General features: G+C 43.4%; 1 protein-coding gene across 2 annotated transcripts in view; it reads right to left on the bottom strand.

The window, feature by feature from the left end:
• The window catches only part of LOC133918933 (protein ROS1A-like), a 32116-nt gene extending 19510 nt beyond the window's left edge, over positions 1-12606 (bottom strand). The window contains exons 1-6 of one of the 2 annotated variants that reach the window (XM_062363070.1): positions 12325-12606; positions 2975-5929; positions 2432-2522; positions 771-2340; positions 544-623; positions 62-146 (exon numbers count right to left, since the gene is read on the bottom strand). In XM_062363070.1, coding sequence (XP_062219054.1) covers positions 62-146; positions 544-623; positions 771-2340; positions 2432-2522; positions 2975-5789 — 4641 coding nt within the window. In that variant the 5' untranslated portion in view covers positions 5790-5929; positions 12325-12606. The remainder of the gene's footprint in view (positions 1-61; positions 147-543; positions 624-770; positions 2341-2431; positions 2523-2974; positions 5930-12324) is intronic. The other variant, XM_062363071.1, reaches the window with a different exon arrangement.
• Between the last annotated feature and the right edge of the window lie 443 nt (positions 12607-13049).

The following is a 13049-nucleotide window of genomic DNA, read 5'->3' as shown; positions in this document are numbered from 1 at the left end:
CAGCTTCAGAATAAGGTTATACTTGAAAAATCTTTAGGAGGTTAAGGGACAAAGTACATACTGGAAAAGCCATATGATGTAGCGTTAAGAGACGAACGCACTCAACACTTTTGAGTCCAAGCCCTCTAATGCTCAGAAGGTAGTCCCTGGAATAATTAAAAGAAATGTGTTTGACAGGTTAAAAAATGGAAATATTACCTTGTTAATAAGGAGTATTTAGCTATTGCTATGACTATAAAGGCTGATGGGCATGAACTTTTCACTGCCCATGTTCTAGTTCATACTGTACCATCAGTGACATGACCAGATAGAGATTGCATGGAAGACAAATATGGGGAAGTTTACACAAAAGATACTGAATAAATGTCCTTTTTATGGTTTTAAACAATACTACTTGTTAGACACTTAAACTCTTCAAGTTTGTTCAAAAGGAAAAAAAAACAGTTGCATCATAAATGCATAATCAATAATACAAAGTGTCTTATAAGATCAGCAACTAGGTAGTTCTGATAATTTTCTCACAATGTATTCCATTACACTTACTTTGCTTTGTCCGGTTGAACGTATCTTAGCCATTCAAGATCAATGCTTCCATGGTCTGTCACCAATCGGTTCAGGAATTCCTGCACAGAAGATGGTCAAAATATTATATCTGTTCAAGTTGATATCGTATCACAAATAAGTATGCAAGTTGAAATGTGGTTATGCTTGAACGACTAGAATTATTTGGATATCATTTTGTTTAAAAAGCTTCCTTCTACCAGACTTACTTTTATCCGTTCTGCTAGCATATTATTCATTCCTCTCTCTCTGATAGTTTCGGATATTTCCCGCACTTCTGCTTGCCTTACTGCCTCCCAGTCAACAGTATCCCTTGCATTATGGCCTCTTTGTTTATTCCCACCATTGGAAAGCACTTCTTTTCGTAAACTATCCCAGTCATAAGCTTTCTGTTTAGGTCGACCCCGTGCCTTCTTAGCTTTTGATCCATCTGTAGGAACTTCCGATAGGCCCTTTAGAGTATCACTGAACTTCTGTGTGGAGTTTGAAGCAACTCCTTGAAAAACCTCTGAATGAGAGTTCTGGTTTTCACACAAGTTTGAAGTACAATGCTTTTCATATGCTGTTGTCTGGACTCTGGCATCATTGTACTGTTGGCTGCATCCTGATTGAAATTGTTCACCTCCCATTTGCTCTGCTGTGGTAGTGTATACCTCTTGAAGATTTGAATTGCCATGTGGTTCCACAAAAGGAGTTTCAGTTTTGTTCCTCGGAAAATGGTTTTCACAAAAAAAGTGCTCCTTGGAAAATGGCACTTTCCCTGAACTAATTAATGGCTGGAACTTTTGTTTAATTACTGGTGAAAAGTCACCTTGTTGTGAAGGCTCAGTAGGGCAAGTGCTCCTCTCATGACTTAGTGACCCATTTATACTGTACAAAAAATGGCTTGACAAATCAGTTAATTTTGTTTTATTTTTCTTGCCCATGGCAGAAGCCGGTGGAAGCTGATAAAGACTAGCCTCAGATTGTGTAACACTGGAAAGATTCACTCCATCAGGGCCTATGCAGAATGATTTATCCACATGGCTGAAACATGAGACACCTATGAAATCAGACTCGCCATTCTGAATGTAGGAGATAGGAGTATGTAATGGCTGATATGATCTGTTTAGATCGAGCAACACGCCCTTGTTCACACCTGAGTCTGGAAGAAGATTTAATCCATGATATTCTGATGATCCAGCATTTCCATCAGGCATGCTTTTTGGATGTTGCATTGGTGGAAACCCTGTATACTCAGTTGAGCTGCCAATCCCATGGGATATATTTCTTATAATATAGCCATCTTCTGTGAAATTTTGCAATGAACTAGAACCTATTGGGTCGGTTCTGTGAAAGGGGTAATCTGGAGAATTTTGGGAAGAAACAGCAGAATTTTGGGAAGAAATAACATCCTCCAATGACCCATCTTCAGCTTCTACCACACTTGAAAAGCCGAATGTTGGGAAAACAGATCCTGGTGGCCCATTTTCATGGGATCCAGTTAGTGACTTCCTATAAGAAACAGGGCATCCTCCTGCTGCATGGTTTACTCCATATCCAGAAGAGCTTCCAATCAATTCGTTACTATTACTTTCTTCATTATCGTCTGTAGTAATTAATGACCTTATGTCACTTATCTCTTCAATGAATAACTTCCCCTGCAACTTGATAGAATCACCAAACAGTCCAGAACAACTATCCTTCCGTTCAGGAGGTGTGTGAGACATCTCAGCCGCAGGTTTTTCAGGGACTTCTGACTTCACAGGAAATTTGGCAGCAACCGCCATGAAAGCAGAACTGAAAATAGAAAAAGGCTAAAGTTGATAAATGAATACGCTAATTGCACAGAGTATTCCTACTTCAATTAGGCTAGAAGTTTAAATTTCACCTCGAAAGATGATCCGAAACATTCTGAGTAAGAAATACACCCACAACTGAGTCCACGACTGATCCTTTCCAAGGAGAGAAACGTCTGTCCCCTGTAAAGAAATTAGATTATAGAAAAATTGAAGTTCTGTTGTGCAAACCAAAAACACATGTCCTCTGTAACCTCACATATACTACACATAGAAGATTCAGATCTTCAGAATTATTAGTCTGCCATGTTACATTGTGAATCACTGTTCGAATGCACTCAGATACTATCCCTTTGGTCACAAATCATTGATGATTTCTACTCTTCAGAGTCTCCAAAATGCAACTGCAACTATCAATTTTCTACAACATATAGAAGCTATACTATTTTAATGACAAACCTAATATATGATTTTTTCATGTGACCAATCTAAATATTTATAAAATATTATAGGTCAAAGACTAAAAGAAGGGCTGACTGCACATACCCCATGGTAACAAGAATTTGTGATAGTGGGAAGTACTGAATACAGAAAACAAAAACGCTAGAAACATAAAATTGAAATGGTTTCCATACCCTGAACTAGATGCATACGAGCGATGAATGAATCAACCCGTCCTCTGAACACTCTTCTTTCGTCATCAAGCCATTTCTCCTTATCCTTGTCTAATCCTTTAACACCATCACCCATATCTGGTCCCATTAATAAGTTCCACATCAAAGCAGTGACTGGATCGATGTTCACTTTGGCCCGAGAACGACTTTTCTTTACCTTCCCCTCAAATGCAATCACTGCACCAAATTCTCCTTCATAAGGAACAAGAGTATTTTTCTGTACCTCTGCCACAATCTCGTCCGGTCTGTTTATGCTTAAGAGCTTAATCATTTGGATTATACTATCTAAAGGATCAACTGATGGTGCTATAGCTTGAGAAATGCATCCTCCATGAGTCTCCTTGGATGTATACTTATCATGGTTAGAGGTTTTCAAAACGTCTGATATCTTTTCCCCATTTCTTTTCGACTCAACAGTTGTCATCCAAGGAGTAATTTCAGCGGAAGGTTCAGAGGCATAAGTAATACTATCAGTTTTTAAAAAGTCAGTACATGCACCTTTTGGCGATGTATGTTTAGCCCGACCAACATTTTTTCCCCCTTTAGTAGCTCTGTCTTTTGGTTTCCCATTTGGTGTTGATTCTTTTCTTGGACGGCCCCTTTTCTTTGGCTTCTCAGTAGATTTTGCTTCTGCAGTTAATCTAGAAGCATCCGTACGAGAGTTCCCATTTCCTGCAGATTGGCTTGTTGGTTGGGAAAGGGACCTAACAACTTTATCACTTGTAGTTCTGATCTGTGCATCAGTAATAGTAGCAATGCAGTAGTTATTCACAGCGTCATCTTGAGTGGAAGTGTTGTGTGTTTCAGACAACAAGACTGGCCCCTTAGTCATAACATTTTCTAAGGATTGAAGTTGATGAATAGCATTACTCTGAATATAGTTTTCTATCAATGGGTTCACTGTACCACTAGGCAATTGTGTACGCTCTGCAGTTAAATATCTAGACCATTTGTCAGGTAAAGCAAAATTGTCACTATGCTGACTAGATCTTACTTCCCAAGATTGAATTTGATGGATTCCATTCCTTGGGATATTGCTTTCTCCCAGTGGGTTCACTGTACTGCCAGGCAATTGCATGTTCTGTGCAGTGAAGCTTCTGAACTGTTTGTCTGGTAAAGCAATAAAATCTTTGTCAATGATGTTTTGCAGAGAAGATTTGTCATGTTCCTGGGCCATGTTTTTTGAAGTCCCAAAGTCAGTCATTTGTTGGGAAGCTTGTGATTTCTCAATGGTCATCAACCTTTGTATGTCAGCCAAGGTACAAATTCTAGGGTTTATAGCTGAAACTTTATTTGTATTCCAACTTTCAGAAAATGTTGATGAGGAAGAAAACTTTCCCATACGTCCATTCAGCCGATTGTTATGATTCTCTGATCTTATCCTTTTGCATGTTTCAGAGGAATAAGATGTTTGAGAACTGGTGAAAGAGGGGTCATCACTACAGAACTGCCTTGCTCTATTTGAGTCATCAAAGTCAATACTAAAAGAAATCTGATGACCACTGATAGCATTATGTTCTCTTTTTTTACCTATCGCAAGAACATCTGATAAGTCTGGAGAATCATGAAAACCAAAAGCAGCTCCAGTTTGGTAGTTATCACTGGTAGCAAACCTCAAGTAATCATTCTTCACAGAAAATTCGTCAAGATCTCCATTCATTGCATCCCTTTCGCTATGCTTGGGAGGTAGAAGTGGACTTTCTGGGAGTCTGTAACATTGGGCCGTTTGGTTGATTATCACACCTTCTCTTATACAAGCTTCAGGATTGAAATTGTCCCCCATTGAGACCCTTTCGGTACACTGAGAAGGTGCAATTAGATTTTCCGGCATCCTGTAACCATGAAGCATCTGATCATGTCTGAGTGATTTTTCTGTACAAGATTGAGATGCGCATATGTATTGATCAAAATTGGCTGAGTGGTGCTGCATATGATTTACCGAGCTGTTGAGATGAGAGACACTTCTAACTGGCATGCCAGCATGAAAATCCAGTAACTGATTTGTTTGCACTTTTTCTCTTGAACCAAACTGAAAAAATTGACAAGAGCTGTCCATTGGATTAGAACAATTGCTTGGCATCTGATTTACAATAGAACTGTTCAGATCAAAAACAACTCTTTTAGGCATGCTGCCTATCCGTAATTCTTGCAAATCAGCCATTGGATCAACTGAAGAAATAGAGCTGCTGGTACCACCCCAATGGCATGATACCTGGACATTACTTCTTTCAACTCCAGATATTGATGACTGGCTATCCCCAGGACCAGTAGGTATCTCGGACACCTGGGTTTGAGATACCAGATCCACATTTCCATGTTGATCCTTGCCATCTAAGTTCAAACATTTTTGGCCTGCTCCTGGCTCAGCTCTAGTTTGTGTATCAGCACCTCCTGATGGAGGTTGTTTCGTTGGTGCATTTAGTCCCTTCCTCCGGACATACTTTCTCTTACCAGTAGGCTGATTCCCTTTTTCCTTCGGAGGATTCGGAGTTTTAGCCTTCTGCGACTTTGCTGATTGTATTTCTTTAATGACCTTTGGTCTGTGTTTTTTCCTCTTAGGTTTTTGAGCCGATCTTCCATTGATGTCAATACCTTCAGCCACTCCAGCATCATCTCGAACAGCTTGTGAAATAGCAGATAACTTTTCACCAAACAATTGTACAGGGGGGGTAACATCTCCTGTCCTCAGCTCAATGGAAGAATCCATCTGAGAGGGAACGGAGGAAGTTGAGAAACACAGATTGGTACCATGAGATTCACACATTCTTTGCCTCATCCCCTCCTACATATTTTGGAGGCATACACTACCAATTAAATCGTTCACCAAATGAGATACGTCATATCATGCTAATATCTTCTCCAGAGGTGCAGGATTAGATTAAGCACAGCCCTATATAGCCTCCCAGTCGTCTTCACCTGTGAAAGTCATGAAGACACAATACAGTCACATAATATCCAAAAGATTATAGTTGACTACAGTATCATGAAAACAGTACAATGAGTAGTTGCACTTGTTACAAACTTAAAACATTAAAGCAAGAGACTCTAAATAATATCAATGGTTCTAAAGTTTTGTTAGATGTCTTGCTAGATGTTTACAGTCTTGGGGTCAAAGACAAATTGGAAATGTTAAACTCCAGCTGCAGCTTGAAAAGGAAGTTCTCCATAAATTAGAAATCGCCCAAGACTCTCGAGCACTCTCGGAGGATGAAGCTTTGGCTGAGGCATAAGCTGAAGGTACACTGCCTTGGTCTTGCTTCCCTCAAGTGCACGATTGCCCGGCTGAGATCCCGTGTGACCACAGGCAGAGCGTAGTGGAGGCCAAACTGGGCTCCAGTCCCCCCCCCCCCCTCTGCCTCAGCAGCCCACTCCAAGTGCTAGCTGTCCAGCCCAAGGCTCAAACCAAGAGTGCAACCCACTACAAATAGCAAATCGCAAGCCCAACAGGCCACAAATACTCAAGAACCATCATCCAACATCTAACCACTATTTCAACTAGCAAAGCAGATGAGCACTACGCATGGAGCCACGAACCACAGTGCGCAACGGCGGTAGGGGCTAAGGAGACTACATGTTATTTTTAATCCCTATTCCTTTGCCCTACTGTTGATTAGCATTAGGCAAATCCCCCCCCCCCCCTATTTTGCTTCATGCTCCACCACTGCGTGTGACCTGGCTCAAGGAGGGTGATGCGGACACATCCTTTTTCCACCTTCAAGCTCAGTATAGGAAACATAAGAATTTTATTGCTAAGCTCCAGTTGGGTGATCAGATTGTTACGTCGCAAGAGGAGACGCAACAAGCTATTTTTTATTTCTATAGCGGGCTACTTGGTTCATCTGATCAGAGGACTACTACTTTGAATCTTGGAAATTTTTACCAATCGGCCCATGATCCCACCTCTCTAGATGTCCCTTTTACCGAGGGCGAAGTGTGGGCAACTGTTCGCAGCCTTCCAATGGACAAAGCTCCCGGTCCGGATGGATACACAGGCCGATTTTATCGCTCTTGCCGAGCCATTATTAAGAATGATTTGCTTGTTGTAATCTCTTCTCTAGTGCAGGGAGACAGTCGCAAGTTGAGGCTCTTAAACTTGGCTTATTTGACCCTGCTTCCTAAGATGCCCGATGCGATATTGAAGTATTTTAGGCCCATAAGCCTGATCCATAGCTTTGCAAAACTTGTCACGAAACTAAAGGCCAACCCGGCTGGCTCCTTTCCTTGGGACGATTGTGTCCCCTAATCAAAGTTCTTTTGTACGGGGGCGGTGCATCCAAGACAATTTCTTGCTTGTGCAACAGGCGGCCAAGTTCTTGCACTGCCAAAAGGAGCCTAAGTTAATGCTCAAGCTGGATATTTCGAAGGCCTTCGACTTGATCTATGGGCCATTCCTCCTAGAGGTCCTCTCTCACATGGAATTTGGTCGACGGTGGCATAATCTGATTTGTGCGCTCCTATACTCTAGGAAGTGTTCCACCATCAAAGAGGTCTTCGACAGGGAGACCTGTTATCTTTGATGCTTTTCATCATCATAATGGACGTCATTAATGCCTTGTCTGTCAAGGCCAACTAGGAGGGTCTTCTAGAGCTGCTTTCTACTCAAAACATCAATCATTGGGTCTCCTTATATGCGAATGATGTGGTTTTATTCCTCAAGCCACGTGAGAGCGAGCTAAACCTTGTGCTAAGCATCCTTGAGCTCTTTGGAGGTGCCTCTAGCCTCAAAGCCAACGTGCAGAAATCTTTGGTTTTGCCTATCCAATGTCAGGAGCACCACATTGATGTGGTGAGGGCAGCTGTGCTGTGTGAGGTTGCATCCTTCCCTACTAAATATTTGGGCCTCCCTCTCTCCCTTAAGAAGCTCACCAAGGCCAACTTGCTGCCCCTATTTGACAAGATTGCTGATAACTTGCCTGGTTGGAAGACTGCTCTCATGACAAAGGCTGGTTGTGCTCTCCCGGTCAGGACGGTGCTCACTTTTATACCTATCTATCATCTCAGTGCACTTGCTCTCCCCAAATAGGCTATCAAGTTAATTGACAAAATTCGGTGTGGATTCTTGTGGAAAGGATGCAAAGAAGCCAAGTGAGGGAATTGTGCCGTCGCCTAGAAGAAGGTATGTCGTCCTCTGGATCAAGGAGGGTTAGGAATTCATGATCTCCATGTTCTCGGGTGGGCATTGCGTATGCACTGGCTATGGCTCAAGAAAACAGAGCCGAACCACCCTTGTTCGGGCCTTGACCTGCAGGTTCATGCCAACTCCAAAGCTTTATTTGACATCTCAATCATCTCCATGGTTGGCGACAGAACTACCACTATTTTTTGGACCGACCGGTGGTTGCATGGCCAGTCCATCCAGGACCTCGCTCCAAACCTCTTGCTGATTCCCAGGCGCACGCGATCCTCGAGGCAGGTGAGTGAGGCTTTGCATGACTTGTGCTAGGTGCGGGATATCAAAGGTGGATTATCGGTTATGGCATTGATGCAATACCTACAGCTTTGGGACGTGCTACAAACTATTCAACTCACTTCATGGACAGTTGATCATGTATTTGGCAAAATTCCACCACGGGTCCGTTCTCTACCAAGTCAGCCTACCTCTCTTTCTTCATTGGTGGTGTCTCGTTTGAGCCATGGAAAAGATTGTGGAAGTCATAGGCTTCACGCCGCTGTAAATTCTTCATTTGGTTGGCAATTCTCAACCGGTGTTGGATGGCTGATCACTTAGCGCGTTATAATCTTCCTCATCCAGCGAGATGCTCATTTTGTGACCAAGATGTTGGGACGGTGCAGCACTTTCTCGTCCCTTGCGTCTTTGGGCCGGAAGTTTGGCACCGGCTACTCAACAAGGTAGGCCTGCAAAGATTGGCACCGGATGCGTCTGTTTTCGCCTTCACAGATTGGTGGTGCAGGGCACATAGAAGGGCAAGGAAGGAGCAAAGGAAGGGCCTCAATTCTCTGATCATCCTTGGTGCCTGGTGGCTGTGGAAACACCGCAATGATTGTGTCTTTAATGGGGTTGGTGGCTGTGGAAACACCGCAATGGTTTTGTCTTTAATGGGGTTGTGCCTGCAGTTGCTAATGGTGCTAGAGAGATTGAAGATGAGATGCGTTTTTGGATCCTGGCCGGTGCAAAGAGATTAGGAGAATTATGGTTGGATTCAAGGTCGTCCCCTTAGTTTGTATGGTTGGCTTTCCGCTAGCTCTGTAATCTCTGATCTTCCTCTTTTTGTTATCTTGTATCGCCCATTGGGCTTTGTACTCGGACAGCTTTCTCCTTCTTAATACAAAAATGCGCAGCTCTCCTGCGTTGTTCGAGAAAAAAAAAAGTTTTCTTAAACTTGCTGTAAAGGTCTAACTGACCAATGTTGACATGATCAGTTCGACAACATTTCAGTGCTTGAGGAGGTATCAATAGGTACCATGACCAATTCCTTGAAAACTTTTTGAGATATGTATAAAATATGGAGGCAACTTCATTGGTGAGCATAGTTTTTATGCCATGCAGGTTATCAAGTAAAACAATTGTACATAGACATTGTGAACTATCGACCCCAGTAGTTAATATAAAGTAAAGCATAAAGTAAAGCAGGATTTCTCCACCAAAATTTAACTCTACATATTAATAGAAAACGAACCATGATTCTCAACTCGAAACCCCAATAAGCAAATCAAAGCCAACCAGAAGCAAGGGGGAATTGATCTTTTTTCTTCTCAAAAAGGCAAAAGTGAAGAACCTAAATAGCCAACCAAAAGTGAGGCACTGCTGAGCTTCTAACCAGATGCAATGTGCCTCAGCCAAAGGCAGGTACTCAAAGGTCCCTTGCTCCCTAGCTCACCAGAGTTGAAGAGAAATGAAGCAAAGGACGGCTTGTGCTGTTGTTCTTCAAAAAAAAAAAATTTGGTATGAATGCAACTTATTTTTTGAATGTAAGCCATTTATCACATTCGCCCACATAGGCTAGCTTTAAGTGATTTTACAACTATGCAGTACATTTATGAGCTATCAAACGGTCAAAGCATAAATCTGTCATTTCTCTAATAATAAGGGATTAATTCTGTGATTTTTACAGCAAATATTGTGTCAATTACGTAACTACTTTATTACATAATACATTGCATGTGAATTGAACAAAGGAGATACTTTTTATTTATTCCGATTTTTGTTTGGTAAAATGAACAATGATATCACATTAAACCAAATGTACATCTTAGAATTTAAAACATACAGCAATGCTGTACTAAATATACGCTTAAATATGGTTAAAGATATGAATTTCTTGTTCCAAACCAAAGGGCCAGTGCAGTCTGCATTAATTTGAACAGTAATGTGGGAATGATAAAATAGGAAACCAAATATTATAATATGTGATCTTCCTTAAAAGATTTATTGAAGCATATCAGGAAAATCAAGGTTGTGAAACAATAAAAACTTGTTGACACAATTGGTGTCAAGATTAAGCATTTTAAGAAAATGTTGTGGTAACTAGACATGCCCACAGCCTCATGCCATGTCACAAACTGACTATCATCTTAGTAATGTAATTGCATCAATGTCTTGCTTCAGAATTAAGCTTTTAAAGTAATCTGTGGCACTCATAGCACACCCAAGACTCCTCTTCTAAAAATAGCATCAACCACAAGCACTAGCGTATTTGCTTTGAAACTAAGCTTTTGCTAAAACCATTACAAATTCACAGTGCCCATAGCATGCTATCAGAACACTAAACTCCTTGAACCTCGGAGCACCGATCGTGTGCATTTGCTTCAAAACTAAGCTTCTATAGAAATCCACGGTATCCCACGAGCCTAAACCACGTGAAAAGTCCTGGCGCCTCAAGCTCACTCCCCGCTAAGTAGTGCCACTCTCGTGCAAGAACACTTTTACTTCAAAATTAAGGTTGTATGGAAACTGATGGTAACCATAGTCATCCACATCACGTCCAAGAGCAACTCTCCTCTCATAGTGCCAATTGTTTACATTATTTCTTTGCTTCAAAACTATGCTTTTACAAGAACATTATACATGGCATGCACTGGGCCCACTCTTCTTTCAAAAGCACCAAAGGCTTTGCAACCTACAGAACCACTTGTGTTCCCAGGTCACACTTTTTATTGAGCAACTCCAACCACTTGCAATAAGGACTTCGCTTTGTAACTGACCTTTCATTGTAACATTTGGCAATCCATAGCACGACCTGGGTGCCTTAGTCCCACTATTCAATCAGCAACACCAACAGCATGTGCATAGCACTTCACATGCATGTTTTGGATACCTGAACCAACTCTTTGCTCAGTCACATGAGCGGCGATAGCCTTAAGCAAACACCTGGCAATTCGTGGCACCACTTGATCTCACTTACAACCTGGATGCTAGTATGTTGTGTTCCACTCTTTGCTCAGCAAAACCAAAAACTTGTGCAAACGGCTTCATCTGCAGCCCCAAACTTTGCTCAGCAATGCCAGTGGGTGGTGGCACGGCCTGCAAACCGAGGTCCAACTCTTCGCTCAGAAATGCCAAACATGGTCCAACTCTTCGCTCAGCAACACCAGCCACACGTGGACAGAGGGCTTAGCTTCAAGATTAAGGTTTATTTTTGTTTCTATTTTTATGGTAGTTAATAGCTTCCGCCTCCAAAAACTGCGATTTTGATGAGACTGGAAGACCACAAATGGTATCACACACAACAAGCATATCATTGCGCCAAAATGAATGACACATAAGCAATAGCACCACGTACCAGGATTAGATTGTTTATGAAAAACCAAGAAATTCAGCGCTTAAGCACCCTGTTTTCCTGAACAACGGCAACAACGCCGCGGATTTTGCTTCATGGATGACTAAGAATACCTCAATACTCCAATCCAAAAAAAAACATAAACATCACAATATTCCTCACGCGATTAAAAGAGTAATTCGTCGGAACAAAGCCTAAACAACAACACTACAGAGCTGCATTCAATCGGAAACCCAAACTGAAGCCTTGGCCCGTCTCCAAAAGCAAAGCATCCCATGTTCTCATACCTCTGAACCAATCCTACTCTACTTAGGAACTTGGCAATCCAAGCCCAAATTACACCCCCAGGCAGACAAAAACCCAACTAAACCGCGATTCACCCACCAAAAACCCCACCCAAACAAACCACAACCCACCCAACGATCGAAAAAAAAATGGGGAAAACGGTAGCGGGCTCCTCCCCCCTCCACAGGCGAAATTACCCGTGCGTCCCCCCGCAACACGACCCACATTTCGGCACGCCGGAAAGCGGAACACGGGAGCAGACCAAGCGCATATCCTCCATAAGCTTACCTCACCTGCGGAGCAGATCGAGCGCGCCCCCCGCCGCGACGCGGTCCCCCCGCGCGCCGAGATCTTCGGAGAAACCGATGGAGCGAAACAGCCTCGAGCCAGCAGTCCCCCCGAGCAGCTCGGCCGGAGCAGGCTGCGGCCGCGCTCCTCCCCGCCTAACCTCTGCTCCTCCGCTTCAACCCGCACCGCCCACCGGAGCCGCGCGGAGAAGGGAAGGAAAGCGAGAGGGAAACCAAAGCGGAGGGGAGGAGGACGTTGGGTCGCTGCGACTTTGTCTGAGAGAGGCACCACAGTCTAGAGAAAAAGAGAGGAGCGCTGGGGACGTGGGGTACTAGTAGCAGTACGCTCGTACGAGTGCGTGCGCCCACTGCCATGTGGGCCCTCCTCTTATTCCACGCCGGGCGCGTGCGATTCACCGCGAGGCGAGAGGCCAGGCACGTGTTTTTTTTTCTCGCACTGTTGGCGGGGCGCGTGCGGGGTAGCGGGCGGCGCCACCTGTCGCCTCGCGCGGCTTTCATTCGCCACCAAACCTGCCTGACTGCCTGTCTGGGCGGTTTCAAAGCCTTCCGCTTCTGCGCCCGCCTAGCCGGGGCAGGTCGTGATGGCGCACCTTGCGGATCGGACGGCGGGGAGGGGGTCGATTGACTTGATTCGGTGGGCCGCGCCGATTTACGGCCGGCCCTGTTTTGTGTGACAGGGAGATGCGAATCTTCTCCCTTTAGTAA

This window comes from Phragmites australis, chromosome 5 (genome assembly GCF_958298935.1).
Source record: "Phragmites australis chromosome 5, lpPhrAust1.1, whole genome shotgun sequence".
Lineage (NCBI taxonomy): Eukaryota > Viridiplantae > Streptophyta > Magnoliopsida > Poales > Poaceae > Phragmites > Phragmites australis.
This window is presented reverse-complemented; position numbering and strand designations above follow the sequence as displayed.